General features: G+C 33.5%; 1 protein-coding gene across 1 annotated transcript in view; it reads right to left on the bottom strand.

Moving 5' to 3' along the window:
• Positions 1-21,485, bottom strand: part of LOC125062350 (laminin subunit alpha) — a 54,251-nt gene that overhangs the window by 11,517 nt on the left and 21,249 nt on the right. Inside the window, exons 25-48 of the mRNA XM_047668198.1 lie at positions 20,337-20,570; positions 19,886-20,048; positions 18,829-18,991; positions 17,339-17,461; positions 16,530-16,707; positions 15,984-16,287; positions 15,179-15,407; positions 13,240-13,367; positions 12,688-12,812; positions 12,372-12,545; positions 11,825-12,026; positions 10,846-10,925; positions 9,399-9,507; positions 8,474-8,588; positions 7,574-7,735; positions 6,615-6,834; positions 6,149-6,258; positions 5,370-5,491; positions 4,503-4,776; positions 3,445-3,606; positions 2,627-2,814; positions 2,262-2,458; positions 1,650-1,783; positions 44-241 (exon numbers count right to left, since the gene is read on the bottom strand). Coding sequence (XP_047524154.1) covers positions 44-241; positions 1,650-1,783; positions 2,262-2,458; positions 2,627-2,814; positions 3,445-3,606; positions 4,503-4,776; positions 5,370-5,491; positions 6,149-6,258; positions 6,615-6,834; positions 7,574-7,735; positions 8,474-8,588; positions 9,399-9,507; positions 10,846-10,925; positions 11,825-12,026; positions 12,372-12,545; positions 12,688-12,812; positions 13,240-13,367; positions 15,179-15,407; positions 15,984-16,287; positions 16,530-16,707; positions 17,339-17,461; positions 18,829-18,991; positions 19,886-20,048; positions 20,337-20,570 — 4,094 coding nt within the window. The remainder of the gene's footprint in view (positions 1-43; positions 242-1,649; positions 1,784-2,261; positions 2,459-2,626; positions 2,815-3,444; positions 3,607-4,502; positions 4,777-5,369; positions 5,492-6,148; positions 6,259-6,614; positions 6,835-7,573; positions 7,736-8,473; positions 8,589-9,398; positions 9,508-10,845; positions 10,926-11,824; positions 12,027-12,371; positions 12,546-12,687; positions 12,813-13,239; positions 13,368-15,178; positions 15,408-15,983; positions 16,288-16,529; positions 16,708-17,338; positions 17,462-18,828; positions 18,992-19,885; positions 20,049-20,336; positions 20,571-21,485) is intronic.

Here is a 21,485-nt window from a genome sequence, read left to right as displayed (position 1 = left end):
CAGTGATTTTATAATAACTAAATAACTAGCTAAAAAAACCTACCGATTTTGTTCTACGTAACATTGTATCCTTAGGGTTTCCGAGGTAAAGGATAAATCCATTGTTTTCTTTGGTACGGAAGTAAGCAGATACATGCGTAGAGGTAGACATTTCGTCGACAGTGTCAGGAAGTCTTGGCTGAAGAGTGGTATGCGTATCGAATGTCACACCAAATGGTATACGGTTTGCAACTGTCCGAGCCTGTTTAAGAAAATTATTTATAAACATAACTAGTTTCCGCCGTCAGATGTTAATGTCGTGTACATGTCACCGTAAAATTGTAAAAACCGTTAGATTGTAATCTATCTCGCGAGATTGTAAACTGTCGAAAGATTGTGAACCTCAACGAACTGCTTACAAATTAACGTATTATTATTCGGTAGTTATATGAAATTGTTGGGAAATAAAATTCATCTGTAATTGACCAATGAAGTTTGAATGATAACTAAGTTAGTGTAGTACAATCTACCGAATAATAATACGTTAAATTGTAAGCAGTACGCTGAGGTTCACAATCTTTCGACAGTTTATAATCTCGCGAGATAGATTACAATCTAACGGTGTTTACAATTTTACGTTAACATACATATCTTGAACCTGCGACCTTTTCCACAATAGTATACGTTTCAGACAATTTACATAACATCAAAATGATCTACACTGAGAGTTTTCTCTCTTACTATCTATTAGTAACAGTATAACAATCCCGTTTCGTAGTTTTTGACTGTTTGTAAAGCTCTTCTGGCCAACTCCACCACAACGAATACATAACTCTTTTGGTCATCTCGGTCACTGTTAATTATCATCAGAGACACAAGTAGACTCAATATGATATATTGAGGGATGGGACGGATATCCCACGAAAACGAGTATTTCAAGAGATGGTGGTGGACCCATAGCTTTACTATACAATACATATAATTGGATATATAATATATTACCCATTAAAAACACAATTATATACAGAACACGGTGTGAAAGTAAAAAGGTGCAACGCCCCAATCTTAGGGACTTATTCAAATTAAAATGATTTATTGGATTGTTCATTTATCAAAGAGAACTAGACTACAACACCTAAGTTTTGTAGGATGAGAAATAAGTTTTTTTTTATGATTGAACAATTCACACCAATTGACCTAGTCCCATGCTAAGCTGGTGAAGCTTGTGTTATGTTAGTCTAGTTAAATATATATTCAATCTATGTATGCTCTTAGGGCCCACAGTAGGACCAGCTTTTTGATGCAATGTTTTTTCAGACCTATACCTAAATTATCTAAATATATAAAATTCTCGTGTCACAATGTTCGTTCCCATACTCCTCCGAAACGCCTCGACCGATTCTTATGAATTTTTTTATACATATTCAGCAAGTCTGAGAATCGGCTACCATCTATTTTTCAATTTCCTGAGTGATAGGTGTCCCCCCAAAAAAAATGTTTTTATTTTTTATACAAAATTTTTTGTTTTTAATTTTTTATGACACAATATACAAAATTACATACAACCTATGTTTTATTATTGTAGATAGATATTTTTTTAAATTAAAAAAAAATTTCCTAGAAACAATATACATGGTACAGCTAGTCTAAATATAATAAGCCTTACTAACCTGTTCAATCAGTTCATGGAGTTTCTGTAACTTCTCATCAGCAGCTTTCCGACGTTCTTCAAGGCTCTCTTGCTGCATGTTCACTGTACGATATGTAGACTCAATATTTGGGTTCATTTCGTTGATGTCGTTAACTAAAAAAAGAAAATAATCATGTTTTTACTAAGGCATTTTATTATAAGAGCGACTCTAAACAACCGTAAGGAAACCGGCATGCTTTAGATTTAAAAATCAACATGTGTTAATGACAGAAGGCTGATCTGTCATTACCACAACTACTTACCTATTAAATCTCAAGCCTAAGACCTAAAAGCTATCGCGACCGTTTCGGATATGAGCGTCAGATCGTTATGTTTCGTCCTTATCATTCCCGTGCAATTTTATCAAAGAAATGAGACAAAATGCATACTTTATACGGTATATAAGATCGTTATGTTTTTGGATTTCTCTAACATTGGAATTATAATTAAAGCAAGAAAGCAATTATACCTTTTTTGTACTAAGCCGGTAACTGAGTTTATAATATTTTTTTCATACAAAATACTTGCTCTAAACATGAAGAATAGAAATGTATTTCAATCAGGCGACAGTGGGCTAATGGATAGGACTTACCTAAATTGTGAACATTGAGGGTCATTATCTGAGCATCATTAGCCAGTCTTGGTAGAGTTTGCGCCCATTCCTTACTCGCTGCTAAATCATTGCCAAGCGCTGACATTATACCACCACTGGATTGAACGATGCTCGCAACTCTGTCTGCTTTCGCAGTTTCGTCTTCTAACGATGTCTGTGGTGGGTTTGGTAGAGAACTGAAAAAGTGATTATAAAATATAACGAACATTGTGACCCGATAATTTTATATAGAAAGAAGGAAGGAAGATGTATTCCATATTTGGCTATATACATATATGTATACAATATATGCTATTGGTAGGATTGCGATATAAATAAAATTTACAATTTATTAAATCACTTACAGTTGTACAGCATTATCCTGATCATCAGCGTAGTTCAATACCGTAGTAGCATTCTTTAATTTCGCTTCAGCTTGAGTCAAATTAGGTCTTAGAATTTGTTCGACCATAAGCAGCGCTTTCGAAGCCCTCTCTGATAAAGTAAAGGATCGGTCCCGTGCTGGTAGTACTTTTTCGTTTAAGTCATCGTTCTAGAATGTTTTCATTAACTTTAATACTGCAGAGGCTAATAAATAGTGTGTCTTATTTATAATTTAACCACTCAATAGGCTAAAAAAATTCTTATTGTCACTTGCATAGGTAACTAAAATTTTATGTTAAAATACTATTGAATCTCTCTATTCAACTTCTTGTCAACACGGGCCTAGTGAGAAGATTGAAAAGAAAAGTTGAGTAAGTCATTCGAATTAGTGTATTAGTGTGAGTGCAAGTTAGTATACATAACTAAACAGTGGCGAGTGGCAAAATATTACACAAGAACAGTGTCTTCTTTCTCCCAGAATAGGGACTATAAGTAGTGTTATTACACACTTTCTTATGTTACATATACTTTTTAGTAAATTAGGTTAAATTTAACTTACTTATTAGTCTTTAAGTTAGGCTAGATCGTAATGTTAAATGATGTTTTTGCTGTGACAATTTAAGAAAATAAATATAATATAATATTAGATTATATAAAAAAGAAAATAACGTGTTAAAACATGTCTTTATATAGACGGCACCACAGATTTGGTATGAGAAATTTACTTTATTTTAATAAAATTAAAATCTCTAGGTTAATAGTATTCTATAATGATACAATTTATACGTAGGTGTCTTACAATTCCTGTAGCGTTGTCGATAGCGGCTTCTGCCTCCTCGGCAGCTATTTTAGCGTCGGCAATCTCTTGAACAATGGATTTGTAAGCTGATGCGGCACTGTATGCATGTTGTGTGCGAGTGTTGTTATTCTCACGTTCTGCCAATGCTCGGAGACTGTCAGCCTAAAATGTTGCATTTTTAATATTGAAACGTATAAAAAAATTCAAATTACTTTCCCACCACACAACTCAGCCGAATTAGGTTTTATTTTACGGTAATTTTTATTGATATCCTTTCGTAAATGTTTGAACCTTTTTGTTTATATTATGTATTTTATCTTTGGATATATCTTTAGTATTATTTTTGTAATACATAATTTATGGTAGCTGTAGGACTACGAAATAAATAAAAGAAGCTTTTTGTTTGGACCTGTATAAGATAAAAAGAAACCATACCAGCTAAGCTTAATAATAAATTCATGGTGAATAATTACAACAAATTAGAATTCATTATTAAACATTAGATTAACTCGAGAACGAGATTCAAAACTAGCGGAGGCCTACGTCAAAGGACAGCCTGACGTAAAAACTATTTTTAGTTAAAACCATATATTTCTTTTACAAACAAAAAAGCTTTATTAATACTAGCAAAAGTTTTGTTGAGTAAATTAAGGTTATCTTGTAAATTATCAGCGAACAAAGGCTTATATCTATCTTCTATTATGATTTAAAAAATATTATTTTGTGATTTTTTTATCATGTAGTTCAAACGAGCCAGGACATCTATAAAAGGCAGAAGGATACCCATTTTAGTGAGTTACCGGCCGAGAATATGCTCTCTTTTTAAATAATTGGTGGTGGTATCCTAGAGAAGACCCTCCACTGAGGGCCGTTTCCAGAGCTCAGTAATTCGCTTTTATAAATTACTATTACCGGAAAATATCAAAAACATATATATTTTATCAGTCTTGCCTTATACAAAACCTCATTTTAGGTTTATCCAGTATACAACCTAGTTAAAAAAAAGTCACATGTAAAACCAAATCTCCTTGAATTACGTTTTAGATTCTTCTGCTTACCGTAGTTCTCAAATTCCTTGCGTGTGTTAAAGCAACTGTGGTTATATTTTCAAGTTCCGGCATATCGTCGTCAATTTCTTCCAAAGTTGTTTCCATGACCTCCTTTGTGTTATTCAAGTCCTCTAACACATTGCTTAAGTTTTGCATCACACCTCGCATCAGTACATTATAATACGTAGCATTGTTTATGTCTAATGCAGCATCAATAAGATCTTTCATAGCCGCGCCGTTTAATTTTGTAACCGACATCACTTTGTTACCGAATTTTGAATGCCTGAAACAAAATTCGTTATGTATATAGATACTAATCCATATATTTTTTTGTACTTACAAAAAAATGTTTACGGAATAAACGCGCTACTTTTTGCCACCAAAATAGTAGTTTTTTGATATGGTAATTAAGCGCAACTATTTAATAGCTTACGTCAATATCAAGTGCCAAGCACAGTTGGCGCTTTTATGGCGTGCTTTATAACTAACAATAAATTATAGATTTGTGTGTTATTTGTTAAATTACTTCTATTTATCCAGAATTTTTGTTATTTTTATTTTATTTGCGGTGTTGTGTAACTGTTAACAATAGTCGGGCAACGAAATTATAGGTATATAAATGTTTCTGTGTAAAAAAATAAAGTTAGTTGTAACAGAAATAAAAATTCAATAACCATAATAATTTAAAAATACCAGAGACTTTTCATAAATATATTTTTTGGAATGTATCATTTTAACTTTTAAAATATAAAAAATAATAATAAAAAAATTGAAAAATCATCAATTTTATCATCAAAATCGGTCCAACCGTTTAGTAGTTAAATTACAAACACCCACAAAGATAGTTTATATATAAAGACTTGCAAGAACACTTACTTGTTTTTATCATTTAGGTTTTCAGCTTCAGACGCCTTGTGTTGTGCTATGTCGATATATTGCAATATATCGTCCAGATTATCCTTCACCTTGTTAGTTTCGTTAACAGTTTTCGAGAATTCCTATAAACAAGTCATTTGAGAATATCCCTTGCACCTGGTCGCATGAAGCTTAATACGAAAGCAACTATCTGTTATGGCCGATTTACATTATCTTAGTGTTTAGGAGAGTGCTTTAGTACAACTTGAAAGGCAAGTTCTTTAGCGTAGCGTTTACTAAAGCAAGTAGCATTTACATGTTTCAACTAAAGTACTATCCTAAAGCACTCTCCTAAACACGATAAGATAAGACAAGATAATGTAAATCGGCCTTTATCACGTCTTAACACTGAAGCGATTTTAAATTAAATTTGGTAGAGACATTTAATAATTATTAATGTTTTTTAAAAAAATATTTTAAAACTCATCCTCGTCTTAACAGCGCAAGAATGTATATGCAATAAAATGAAAATTAATTATGAAAAACCGAACTAATTATTTATAAAAAACAAACTAACAAATTATATACAATATGCACTAACAAATAGTAGAGCTTTTATCAATTTACACCACGGAAAGTAACGGACCTAAGCACTGGACTAATGTATTACATCAAATAGTATGTGTGTAATTTAGGAGATTCGTTCTATAAGGTTAGATACATATAATATCATTGTAAATGTTTCATAATGTTGTCAATGTTTATATTTCATATATATCAAGTAATCAAGAAATAGTTACCTTAGCATGTTCATTAACAGGCTCCACGAATAAGTTCATTCTTTCGATTTGTTCTGTTGCGTTGGTGAATGCGTTTAGTGCTTGTTCTTCCTTCGGTTTTAGGTCTTTAGCTAAATGATTAATTTGTGTGTTAATAATACTTTAAAATACAAATACATAGAAGAAGGTATGGATATATTTTTGATTTTCATCAAGTCACAAAGAAGAATTTGAGCAAACTTATGTAGCTCACGTAAAGAACAACTGGATGATATTTTTAAATATTTTGCTAACATTTATTTATTGTTATATATCATATTGGTAACATTTACACTTATAAACGACAGTTAAAGACAAATATATATTTACATATAATATCAGTAACCAAATCCACCAACCACTTTTTTTAATTGCCAAGTTTAGTAGAACTGCACCACGCTTCACTTGACATATTGAAAAAAAAATCTGATAATTAAGTGAAACTCACCAGCAATATCGTTTTTAATTTGTTTGGCTTCGGTCACGGCGCTATCAACTTTCGGTTGTTGGCTTAACTCAAGTCCCGTTGCAAGTTCTGCCACATGCGCAACAGTCTCTTTGGATTTCTCACTATTTTTCCGAACCGATGATAATATTTGCTCAGCGTAAGCAGCGAGTTCATCGGCCCTCGTAATTTGTTTGTCACTATCGGTTGCCGCGAATTCAGCCTAAAGAGCAGTTTTACATTAATAATCCGTTTTTTTTTATGGCTCTGGCACGATTTGTGCATTAGCCATCGTCAAGTATAGAATTTTTTTATAATTCGTGCTTGTCTTTAGAAATTCGACTGTGTTTTCCATGTACGGTTTAGGCACTCGCCCGGTACCGCACAACCATCCTAAAGGCCGAGAACAAATTTAAATTAAATTAAAACTTGCCCTCGAACCGGGAATCGAACCCGGTACCCCTCACCTAGCTGCCACTTAATAAGACCGCTAGGCTATGAGGCCCCTTTATAATCCGTTTCAAGCATATGAACGCTAAAGACTAAACCAATAAACGTCAGACAAATAGCATGTTTCACACGTGAAAATTCAATAATCTAATGTACAATACAATGTCACATACAATCAATTTTTTGTATTAATATTAATCGTACATTGGTAGCGAAACGTACACTCAGTACGATGTCGTACTATCCCGAATAGCGCATACACAACTCTACCATAGCCACTGGAGATTATTATATATTGATCGAGGATTTTCCCTTTTCATTGAAAAGCAATCTTCCTTCCTACACATCCCCTTAGGCATGAAAACGATATCTGTTTCGACCCACCAAGTATCACCTCCAGCACTATACCAAACACTAACTATTTATTAAAATAAATTATTTAAGACAAGATATGTCATAGTATAAAAATTAATACTTAATAAATTTATTACACGTATAAAATTATAACTTACGGATCTTAGAAGATTCTTGGCGCTGTTCTCCAAAGTTTTAACGCCAGACGTCACCTCGACTAAATCAATATTCTTTAGTTCGGCTAATTTTGGTCTCAATTGTTCCGTTTGATTCGAAATGTAATTCAGACGTTGTGTCGTAAAGAACGAATCCGCTTTGTCCTGTAAAAAATGCTTTCATTCAGTTTTGTAGTGTACTTTAATTTTGGATGCTTTGAAAAAACCATTACCAAAGATTCTGTGGAAGAAGACCGGAAAACGAAAGAAGTGCATCTGAAGCCAGGTCTCTTCCACAACCAACTTATTACTTTTCATGATTATTAGTATATAATCTTAATATATATAAATTACGCGTCACGTTGTTTGTCTATGGACAAACAACGTGGACGCTATGGACTCCTAAACTACCGATATACATATCACTCGAATTTGCACACCGTGTGTAGTTGATCCAACTTAAAAGATAGGATAGCTTACATCTCAATTTATACCCGCAATATTATTTTATTGCAAAATATTTGTTTATTATTTGATGGTCACAATTCTAACAGATGGCGCTGTGTTGAAAGTACCAACGTTTCACATAAGCTACAATTTAATGGCATAACCACCAAAAAAGCATGGTGGTCCCCATGACTGGTGTTCTCCTACCGTTTCCCTTGAATAGTTTGCTACTATGTAATATAACAAAAACCTTAGCCACAGCAACGCTTGGCTGGTCTGCTAGTTAATTATAAAAAAAAAACTTTAAAATGATCAACACTATCTTTTTTTATTAACTTCAAAATTTTTCAATCTATACCAACTTTAGGCTCTGCTTGACTGAACTGCACAAAACTATATTAAATTTTGTCAATGTACGTTAATGTTTTACATCCGGTGCTGAAATCCTATACGAACCTTGAACTCTAGCGTCTCATTTGCCAAAAGATCTCTCATGTTTTCTACTGATGTCAGTAACGCATCAGTGCACGAGTCGCATTCTAAGCAGCCTTCTTGTGGTATGAGCACCCATCTAAAGCACGAATGTTAAAACTTGAAAATAACACTAATTATCTGACTGACTAATGTTTCGGGTTTTAGCTAACTAAAATACAATTTATGAAGATGTTGACTTTTTCACATTACCTAAGTGTGAGGAAATATATAAGCGGGAGGACTATTACTTTAATTAGCAGTAGTAAGAATTTCTTTAAAATACGTAAAATAAATAACAAAATATTCTTAATTGACTTATGTTTTTTATATTTTGTTTAACAATGTAATCTGTTTTGGCTTTGTATACTGTCAAAGTATTTTTATTTTTATAATATAGCTGTAAGATTATAACTAAATAATATTTGATTGTGTCCTTTTAAAATTGTCAAATCTGTATTAAAAATAATTAAACCGTATGAAAATAATAACACGAAAATTTCAAATTTAAATGCTTTAGGGACCTTGTCGTTACATGGAGTTTAGATTTTATTCTTAGAGCAGTGTTGGCCTAGTGGCTTCGGCGTGCGACTCTCATCCTTGAGGTCGTAGGTTCGATCCCCGGCTGTGCACCAATGGACTTTCTATGTGCGCATTTAACATTCCCTCGAACGGTGAAGGTAGACATCGTTAGGAAACCGGCATACCTTAGACCCAAAAAGTCGACGGCGTTCGTCAGGCAGAGGAGGCTGATCACCTACTTGCCAAACATTAACAAATGATCATGAAAAAGATACAGAAATCTAAGGCCCAGACCTAAAAAGGTCGTAGCATCACTGATTTATTTTAGTATTCTTAATTGGACCTAATATCTATATTCTCTGAAAATTATAGCTAAAACAAAGGTTACCTCTCTGGACAGCGGTCACATTTCTCTCCAACAACACCAGGCAAGCATTCACACTGGCCTGTAGCATTGCACATGAAGCCAACCGAATATCCAGTGTTGCAATTACAATCTGTTGGGAAATTAATATCATTATTAATAAATGCGAGTCTCAACCCTGAGGTGAACATTCGAATCACTATTTAACAATAACAATTGCCCAACAGCATGTCCTTAACCCAAAACTCTCAGAAGAACAGACCTTGTTGTCTATGAAAAAATAATCAAAAAACCCATTTAAGCCCAAGAACCATACAGCGACACTGTATTATGGCTGATTTACACAGGGTAAGTAGACAAGTCAGTCGCAGCGCCAATGTCGGCGCCGCGACTGACTTTAACTGTTTACATGAAGTAAGTAGTAGTGGTGCGTTTCTCACGATGACCACACGTGTGTGAAGTCAGTGGGAAAAATGAATTCGCGAAAACAACTGAAACGACGATTTAATTATTTGTTGAAAAAATTATTTATTTATTTACAATAGCATTTTTATAAAGCCGTCCAGTTCTTGAAACCACTTGACTTTTGGGACATATACGTTCCCACTAGCGCCAGATCTGGTGGATTTTTGTATCTTGTCGAGCTCTAAATAATATGTAGCCCTTATGGCTTTAATTTTATTTTTTACTTCAGTAGAAGTGAGCCCTTCAATTTGCATTTGTTGAGCCATATTTTGCAACGCTGTTGACCGCATTTCATTATTGCGGTAATTTAGGGATTTAATATCCCAAAGGCACTCGTTTTCGCCATATAATTGCACCAATTTTAAGGTTTCGTCTTCGCTAAGCTTAATTTTTATCGCCAGCCAAAAAAACGTGGTCACTCTACAACGCAGCGGCAGTGACTAACCACGCACTGACTTGTCTGTTTACACGGGGTTTATTTGGCTGGCGCGGGGGTGCGCGGGTGGCGGGGGGCGCCAACTGACTTTAAAATATTCGTGTCCGAATATTCAAGTCAGCGCTGACTTCAAGCCACTGTACTGACTTCAAATCAGTTTACACAGGGTTTTTTTCGGGTCAGCACTGACTTGCCTCGAATTTGTAGTCAGTTACTGACCCTGTGTAAATCAGCTCTTAGTAATAATTGTATAAACTACGGACTGTAAACGTCCAAAAAGCAAACAGAAAAACATTCAATTTCATACAATAAAATGTTTGGTAACGCACTGATTTTAATATAATACGACCAAAGGCAAATATTGCTAATAAACACTTTTAACACACAACTTTTGTTTTGGTTCACTGTGGTTTTTTCAGGAATAAACTTTTGTATAGAGATTAACGAAAAGTGACAAGGACTACAACTTGTTTCACTACTTTAATAAAATTAATAAACGGTAGAGAAAGCTTATATACACTAATATACAATAAATAATAAAAATATATATAAATAATTAAATGAACTTACGATCACATCCATATCTAGTGTAGTTCCAATAACCAGCAGCACACTGGTCACAATGTTTTCCAGTAACACCTTTAGCACATCTATAAACAAATTCATTATACTAATAAGAAAATCACGTAAAATTACCAGGTACGATTATATGTTAAAAAGAACATAAATTATTATCTATGGGATAGACAAGAAGTCCGGTAGGAGTATAAAGAGTGTTTTTAACATATTCATAGATTTTGCAAGTGGGGTCACAGTGTAACAGTACAAAAATCAACCTGTTTTAATTATATTATTAAACTAATACAATTATTATAAATTATTTATATATGTGCAAAATATCTCAGATGAAAAAAAATGCGCATATTGAAATATCATGAAAGTTTATACAATTTGAGATGTTATCTCTATATATAAAATTCTCGTGTCACAATGTTCGTTCCCTTACTCCTCCGAAACGGCCCGACAGATTCTTATGAAATTTTGTATGCATATTCAGTGAGTCTGAGAAACTGCTACTATTTATCTTTCAAACCCCTAAGTGATAATGTTCACCCCAAATTTATTTTTTTATTTTTAGACAAACATTATTGTTTTTTTATGATACAGCATACAAAAATACATACAACCCCTAATTTTCACCCCTCTACGATCAACCCCTATTTTTATTGAACTAAACAATGTTTCCTAAAAATGATATACATGGCAAAACAACGTTTGCCGGGTCAAAACAACTTTGTAACGAGGTAAATGCAGTTGCGCACGGAGTGTGGTAGTAACTATAAAAGCCCTACCGACTAAACAAACACTACCCATCACCAATGAGGATACTTGGGGTCGCGTTAGCCTTCTACCAAGAGACAATTATTTCTATTACTAGAAAAAAATGTTAAAAAAACACTTATCTTTCATGTTTCTTATCTATTACGCAATCACTACATCGTTTATTGATTTTTATTCAGATGAATGAAAGAAACTTATTAATACAGACCTGCACTGTCCGGTGTTATCATCACACTGTGCGGCTTCAGAAGCAAGTGCGCAGTCGCATGGCGTACAACCCTGGCCAGAATTCAGACCCCAATGGTTAGGGGCACATTGGTCACAAGTCGGGCCAATCACGCCACTCCGACAAACACACGTACCCGTTGTCGGATCACAACGCTCCATACCGAATTCGTCGCATACGCACGCTATAATGACAATTTGGAAATTTAACATTTAAATAGTTTTTGCATGTTTTGCCTTAATCCTATTAACTTTTAATTCTTTTTAAATCATTTATTGGATTAAATAACTGTTTGAATTTTATAAGAAAGACAAAAATTACATATTTCCCTATTTGTTTCTAATTAAGTTTATTAAATCTGAAAGTTTAAAGCGTTGACTGAGTTTGATATTGATTAATATTTTTGACTGCCCTTCGTAACTGTAAAGGTATCAAAATATCATCTTTAATGCAGCAGTGATATAATTAAAAAAAAAAAATATATATATATATATATAATACTTAGCTTTTTTTTTAATTTTCAGCTTACCTGTACAATTTTTGGAGAAAATAGCATCTCCAAAGAATCCAGGCGCGCAAAGATTGCAGGCAGTTCCAGCAGTGTTGTTAACACATTTCAAGCAATCTCCAGAAACGCTGTCACACGAGCTCGGATCGTTGGTATTGATATTGCCAGAACAGTTGCACGGCTTGCAGTAATCGCCTATATTAAAAAAAAAACAATTTTGATTACAGATTTTTATAGTTTAAATTACATGAATACATGATTTCATCCCTTCAAATAATCCATCACAAAAAAAATTAATATTAAGTGCGTAAATGTTTACAAAGGAATATTTTTATACCAATTTCTTCTGGGTTGCCATAGTAACCAGCCGCGCAGAACTGACAACGAACTCCTCCATAACCAGGCTTGCAGACACATGATATTAGAGAGCCATTCTCACTTAAGTCACAACCAATGGCGAAACTGAAAAAAAATTATAACATTATATGACAATTCATATTTTATTTAGAAATATTTACAACATTTTATTTTGATATCAAGATTTATTAAGGAATATATTACCACAGATACATTTATATTAAAAATGAAAAACGGTCATCAATCTTCTGTGTCTAACCCGAAATAATTATGATCGAAAGACTTAGTCCACGTCTTAAAATTATCGGGGAATCAAAACTCGGGGTTATATGCTATGTAAAATACCGCTTTATTATGGAGTACATATTTTGTATTTTGGAATATTCTATAGAGAAATAAAAGCTTTCAGGAGAAAACAAAGCTTATTTAGTATCACTTAATAACTAATTAGTTATCGCTAATTAAACTTGTTGAAGATCGTAATGTTCCATGATGTCTCATTAAAGACACATGTATTAGACAACTAACTTACTTGTTCGAGATATACGGCATTGGACAAGCACAGATTAAACAGTCACGCGGTGTGCCAATAGTTGCATCTCCATGATATCCTTCGATACATTGCTCGCAGTGGTCACCCATTGTGTTGTCAGTACACTCCTGCGGAAAGACATTTTAATGTCAATTGTCATAAGTGTTGCGAATAAGCAATGTAGTTTACAATAAGTATAACAATACAACTTTGTAATATTAATGTTTAAAGCATTTTATTTCTCATTACAAAAAAAAGAGATACACGTCGCTATCAGCCATCCTAATTTTAGTAATACTATAATGCCCTTTTCAATTTGCTAATATTACACATTTTTAATATATTACATAAATGCACACCCTTAATAGACTTCTTCAAATAATTTGTATATTCTACGAATAACGCGGCTTCGCAAAGATAATCCAACTCGACGAGTGTGTAGTGTTCGATTTGTTTAACATATAGTTGTTTAATCGTCTTAATTTTGGTTTCTTGGTATATGTTATTAGTCAGCCCGAAAAAAATTGTATGTAAATAGTTTTTAAGCTGTTGCATAGATTTTATCCCGGGCTTTGAGCGCGGCGACCGAATCAAGAAATTCCGAAAACGAAAATAAAAACCTAACCTACGATGACGTAATATAGGTGCGGCCAATACACGTTAGAGCGGGACAGAACGCATACTGCGTCTCACATCGGGCTGGCGTGATCGGTGACGTAGCGCAGGTGCGTTAGATTGGGACAGAACGCAGACTGCGTATTAAAATAAAAATGTATAAATTTGATAAATAAATGCCATGCAATAGCTTTATCACGGCAGTCCCCGAGTGCCACACGTTTTTTTTTGTAGTGTTTGTATGTTAGAAATTTTGTTTTTGCATGATGTACCCCATATTTCAATTAGATATATTAAATGTTACTTGACTAAACAATTGTTAATTAAAAGACGTAGCGATTCCGCAATTTTGACATTGATCAAAATCTGCCTTTAAGTGATTTTAGTTTTTTGATTATGTATGATATATGAAAGTTCCACTTTAAATATTGTTACGACCTAGGTGATCGGATAAAAAACGCCGTAGATCTTAGTAGTAGTAGGGTTTATCTCTTCAATAAAACAATGAAAAATTTAATTACACTAAAAAGACGCAAATTACGCGCAAAAATATACTAATTACGACGCACAAAATTCCGTCACTAATAACTTCAATAAGCGCACTTCACACAACACTATACTTTATCAATTAGGTTCACTATTTGCACTTTATCTCTTCGATGTTAATATTTGGGAATCGCACTCGAAACTGAATTAACGGGTCGCATTTCGTTCCAGGATCATTCTTGAACGATGGTCTAGAACTTTCTAGGCTGGTACTGAGTAGCTGATGTTCTATCCTTAGCGCATAATTCTAGAACGTAGGCACTCTTTATCTATTTCGCACATGGCTGCTTTATCGACGGCGTTCTAGAATGTTCTCTCTGGCTTCGAGACGATTTCGATTTTTCCTCTCTTTCGCGTATCATTCCGTCCTTGTCTCACACCTAGAAAGTTCACTCTAGAATATTCCTTCATCAAAGGGGTATAACCAGCTCTGAAACCACCTGAAAACTGCACCACTCGACTACACTAAGCTCTGAAACAGACTGAAAAAATGTTTCAGTCTTCTAAAAACGAGGGCAAATTACAATTTTCTAATATAATAGACCCTTTCCTAAAACTTGCTGAAAACCCCTTACTTGAAAAATTTAAAAACATTTCCAACCCATCTTCGTAATAATATCCAATCTAAGATCCAAATATTTTTTATGAGTCATTTCAACGTCTTGAACTTTTAGCAGTTTATATAGAGTATATATAGTATATACATAAATTCGCCAAAGTTAAAAATGTATACTATACATGGACTTAATATTTACTTTATTTATAATTTGGCACTTACCAAACACACTCCAGTATTAACATCACATTCTCCGGAGTGCCCATTGCACTGGCACGGGACACAGAAGCCAGCATGAGGGCCGGTGCTAAGTCTGTAGTACCCCTCAGCACATTGTTCACAAGAGAGACCTCGATACGCCTTAGGACACTGACACTCTTCTACCGAAGTCGCTCTTCTGTCCGCTTCTGCGTATTCTTCTACGCCCACGTCTAATGTCACACCGATCAGCCTGAAATTAGATGTATATACGATTAGACAAAAGGAGAGTCAGTCCAGCTCATCTATGAAAGAACAAGGGGGTGGGTTTAAATGGACAGAATGCTTGAGGGATTTCGATGAATTTTAATTTAGACGCCCTTTGTATGAACACTACAAGGCGCTATTTATAAACACAATATAAGATGAAGCTTGCTTTCTATGAATTTATGCATTTAAACAGCGACGTGATATCAAAGATTAGGGAATTAAGTTTTCATATATTATTTTGATATATTGTTATACTAATACTGAGCGCATTTGACACTACGGTGAAGAAACTATCGGGAGGAAACCGGCCTTAGACCAAAAAATAATAGCGCGTCAGGCATAGAATATCAGAAATATAGAGATATATAAATCTGAGACCTTGATATTAAAAGATTAGCTAGGGCAGTGTTAGTGAAGGTAGCGTCACTTGTTTTTAATAATAAGTTATAAGACGTCATCGCTGTCGAAATAGTATAAACTATGAAGGAATGATGTATATGCAAATGGCATTTGCTTTCTTAAATAAGTAATCTACAATTATTAATAAACTTTATAATACCTGGCAGTGAAAGCTTCATGCCAATACGTTGCCCTGATATAGATACATGTGATGTTGGCCAGGACATTCATAAACTGATCCCTTGTTACAGCAGATCCATCTAGATTCGTGAATTCATCCTCTGACATCCTGACACTATGAAGCCAGTTTTCTAGAGACGGCGGCTGTTCGATGCTGTTGTGTACTATGTAGCTATTTGAACCACCGATTATTACATCAGCGGCCGCTACTGCGTGACCATCCTCTCGGCTCGTGTAGAAAATGGAGTATGTTAGATAACCGCCGTAGGATGTTAGACGTTTGCCTGGGATGATTAAATTTATATATTATTAAATTTTATTACGGAAATTAAATATATAGTACATATATTAACTTTTACGTTAACGTTAATATAAGATCATTTTACCAAATTCAAAAACGACTGAAAAGCTTTAATTTTTATCACAATTGTAATGCTACATTATCCCTGAGTTCTCCTACCGTGCCAAGGCGAGGTCGCTGTAGATACATTATTATATTGCAGAAAGATTACAAAATAAACAGTACCCAAATAATAGTCCGGTGCTCCAAAATAGACAACTTTTTGAGAGCCATCATCGTTGCTGACGAGTTCCGCGCCAATCACAGAGTCGTTGAGGACGGTTGGAGAAATCGTCAACGAGAATATATTCAATGTTCTGTTCGCTTCGACATTCACCAAGTACCAATCGGACATCCCGTTTATCTGAAACATTTTATTTTATTAAAACCTAATAATAACAAAATCAGGGGGGTACAGTTTGGCGTTGTAGTTAGGAATCTGTCTTTCTCATCTAAAATTATTACCACTGGTTTGCTAAACGATCAAAGAATTCATTATAAGCGAGTAGCGCATCGCGCGCGGAAAAAGTGTCGCCATTTTAATGCGTTTTGCAATTAATTATATATGTAATTATATAAAGTTACAATCGGAGAATCTACGACGTACGTTTAAAGTTTTAATCGTCAACTGTCGTCAGAATGTATCGATTATTATTTCACATACGTATTCATGAACAACACACGGCCGTTTCCATGACACAGTGACTCCCCATTTTTTCATAAAAGATTGGGTACTATGTTATGGATATTCCAATTCGATCCGAAAGCCATTTGATAGACAGATTGATACTTAAAAACCCATTTAATAAATATATTATACACTATAAACCTATATTTTGTAATTACCTATAAGAAATTAAAGGTTAAGGTTAAGAATGTTGTAGGTAAATACTGTATATTTGTGTATTGGAAAAAAATAAATCGCTACATTACAAAGACGCATAAATAATATAAAAAATACTTAAAATACATGTTTCTTATACCAATGTATTTACCTCAGCCCAGGATAAGAAAGAACTGGAACATCTGGTAGTTCTTCCAAAGCAATAGCATTTGGTGCAGCCTTCAGGATTTTCAGGTTGAAGGTTGAAGTACTCTTCTTTACACGTATCACAGGCCTTTAAAAAGTGTGTAAAAAATAATCTTAATAAGTTTTCTATCTACAAATATACATGTTTTGAAAAAATACTTTGATCTAGAAAATGAGGCCCGTATTCTAAGACGTTTTTCAAATCAAATACCATCTGAGTCTACATTTGAAATAATATTGCTACTCTAGCTTTTTTTTTGAAAATCTGATTTTAAGCTAAAACTTGTTTTAAGTGCGATTTGGTTAATGATTAATGAGATTTTGCTTAAGTCCTTGGTTGACAGACGACATGCTGGGTGATTAAACATATTATTTATGAAAAAACATTAAATAGACTTTTAGGTTCTTTTTTTACAAATTTTAAGCATTTGTTTTCCTTATAAAAATTAGCAAGAAACGCAAAATGAAATGAAAGTCTTTTGAATGTTCATTGTCTGCTTTTTGAGCTGCACTCTGCAGTCTGCTGTTACTACTTACAAATATTTAGAAGATAAACATTAAATACTACTTTAGTCCTAGTTTCTAAGCATTATATATTTATTGTACTCATATTTTTACATAAATTTAAGAAATATGTATTTATATATCAATTTTTTTAATAATATAGATATTATATTATAATAAACAGAACCAAAACGTTACAAAAACATGAAAGAAATTAATAAAAACTAAACAACAGAAAACTGGGAAAACAACAACATAAGTGAGATTTTGGAATATGGCAGAGTTCTGATATCATATCTCATTTTAGAATCTAATCTTAACTTAAATCTTGTATCAATGGTTAATATACAACTTGGAATACGGATCTTAGAGCTGTGGGTTGCAAAGGGTAAAAATATCATTTTTCATATTTTTTTTCATATTTAGTAGCGTACCCCACGTATCCAGTACCTACGTACACGTCTTAAAAATATCTAATTGTAAATCTAAACAATTCTTGAATTAACTTAAAAATCATCAAAATCTGTTTAGCTATTTAGGGGTATAAATACAAACACACAAGATATATATATATAATATATATATATATATATATATATAAGCTATAATATAATATCTATAATGCTTTAAAAAATCCTCCAGCCATGTAAAGCCAGGACATGGCACTATTGAATAAACAAACTATAAATAACCGAACCGATAACAAGTACAAAGTTTCTCTGAACTTTTCCATGCAATTAACATATTTTTATCTCTTTAAGATACTGCCATCTATAATTAAAATTATGACGAATGTAAAATATTATACGTAACTTGGGCATACATAAAAGCTCCTGAATAACTCTCACTACATAACCACCAGGATATATTTAACTTGTTTTGTTCCCAATTAATTATCATAATTACTTTGGTCTATAATAAATTGATTAACACAACACAATATTTACATACCTGACCCCTAACGTGTTTTTTACAGTAGCACTGTGCTGTATTCTGGTCGCAAACATCATCAGTAGTTCCATCAAGGTCACAAGTACAAGGAAAACAGTCTGGGAATGCATAATGTCCCGGTACGCAGTGGTCACAGACGCGGCCTATTACGTTCTCTTTGCACCTGATAATATACATACGCGGCATTGAATACATTACATTTATTTTACGAGAATTTAACACACATTTTTAAAAGGAATTACTTCGAAAACATTCCTATGCACATTACTTCAGAATTCTAAGCAAATTTTTACAAAATATCACCTGTTAAGTGATACCATGGACACTAGCAATAGAGCTAGTTGTTTCTGGTTTTTAAGGAATTATTTCGAAAATATTCCTACGCACATTACTTCAGAATTCTAATCAAATTTTTACAAAAGATCACCTGTTAAGAGTAACCATGGACACTAGCAATAGAGCTAGTTGGTTCCGGTTTTTAAGGAATTATTTCGAAAATATTCCTACGCACATTACTTCAGAATTCTAATCAAATTTTTACAAAAGATCACCTGTTAAGAGTAACCATGGACACTAGCAATAGAGCTAGTTGGTTCCGGTTTTTAAGGAATTATTTCGAAAATATTCCTACGCACATTACTTCAGAATTCTTATCAAATTTTTACAAAATATCACCTGTTAAGTGATACCTTGGACACTAGCAATAGAGCTAGTTGGTTCCGGTTTTTAAGGAATTATTTCGAAAATATTCCTACGCACATTACTTCAGAATTCTTATCAAATTTTTACAAAAGATCACATGTGAAGTGATACCATGGACACTAGCAATAGAGCTAAATGTTTCCGGTATTTAAAGAATTACTTCGAAAATATTCCTACGCACATTACTTCAGAATTCTAAGCACATTTTAACTGAAGAACACCAGTTAAGTGTTAGCATGGACACTAGCAAAAGAGCTAACTGTTTCCGGGTTTTTAGGAATTACTTCGGAAATACAGACATTAGTCCAGAATTACAAAGAAATTTTATCTAAAAATCACATCCATTAATACTCACGCGCAATTTCCACTGTCCCCTTCACATTGCAGTTGATTGTCGACAACACCAAGAGGATTACAATTACAATCGTCACAGCCACGCTGAACATCAAAGTTGAAAGTGTATGGTTTGCAACGATCGCAGTTTTCACCCTCCACGTTCTTCGGACATATACATTGGCCTGTTAAAATAATTTCCTATATGTCATACGGCTTATTAAATACATATCTAGTTCACTCTTAACCAAATGACCATTAAATAGTAAAATTAAAAAATATATTAACTATGTACGTCCTTGAATCTTAATAGAGGAATAATTAAGTCTAGTTTCAATGCACTAAAGTTTCTAATACTTACCTATATATCTCTAAATGCAATATGAAAATGATCCCCATAGAACTTTACAGCAACCCACTACCCTGCCCTAAACAACGTGACTTATATATGTATTTCTACGTATATGACTCACCGTTATCATCGCATATAGCCGTAGACGGGCAGTGACAAGGAAGGCAATTAGGGAAGCCGTAGTATCCAGTTCGGCAGGAACTACAGGTTCGACCAATCACATTGCCTTTACAAGGACATTGCCCACCAAATGTGTTGCATTCCAACTCAGTTGATCCCATAAAATCACATAGACAAGCCAACGCACCGCTATTGTACTCAGATGTTATCGAGAACATTGCGTCTCGGCAAAATCCTAAAGAAATTAGTTTTATATTAAATGTTGAATTATTAAACAATATCCAAGAGAGCCCAAGTTTTTTAACGCACAATCAATACAAAATATCAACTAACTGAAAGTCTAAATCACTCTCGAATCCACTTGAAAACACACAAATCGGTCAAGCCGTTTAGGAGATCAATAACAAACACACACACAGAAGATAAATATATAGATTTCGCTGCTATGTTAAATGTTGAACTATTAAAAAATAATTAAGAGACCCCAAGTTTTTAAAATCACAATCAATACAAAAAATATAATCTAACTGTAAATCTAAACCACTCTCAAATCAACTTGATACACAAAAATCAGTCCAGCCGTTTAGGAGATCAATAACAAACACACACAGACATAGAAGATTTATAAATATAAAGATTTCGCTGCTATGTATTTTAAATGTAGAATTATTAAACAATATTTAAGAGACCCCAAGTTTTTAAAATCACAATCAATACAAAATACAAAAAATATAATCTAACTGTAAATCTAAACCACTCTCGAACCAACTTGAAAACACACAAATCGGTCCAGCCGTTTAGAAGATCCATAACTAACAGACGCACAGAAGATTTATAAATATAAAGATTTCGCTGTTATGTTAAATGTTGAACTATTAAAAATTTATTAAGAGACCCCAAGTTTTTAAAATCTCAATCAATACAAAATACAAAAAAATATAATCTTACTGTAAATCTAAACCACTCTCGAACCAACTTGAAAACACACAAATCGGTCCAGCCGTTTAGAAGATCCATAACAAACAGACACACAGAAGATTTATAAATATAAAGATTTCGCTGCTATATTAAATGTTGAATTATTAAACAATATTTAAGAGACCACAAGTTTTAAAAATCTCAATCAATACAAAATACAAAAAAATATAAT

Source organism: Pieris napi, chromosome Z, assembly GCF_905475465.1.
Source record: "Pieris napi chromosome Z, ilPieNapi1.2, whole genome shotgun sequence".
In the NCBI taxonomy this organism is placed as follows: domain Eukaryota; kingdom Metazoa; phylum Arthropoda; class Insecta; order Lepidoptera; family Pieridae; genus Pieris; species Pieris napi.
This window is presented reverse-complemented; position numbering and strand designations above follow the sequence as displayed.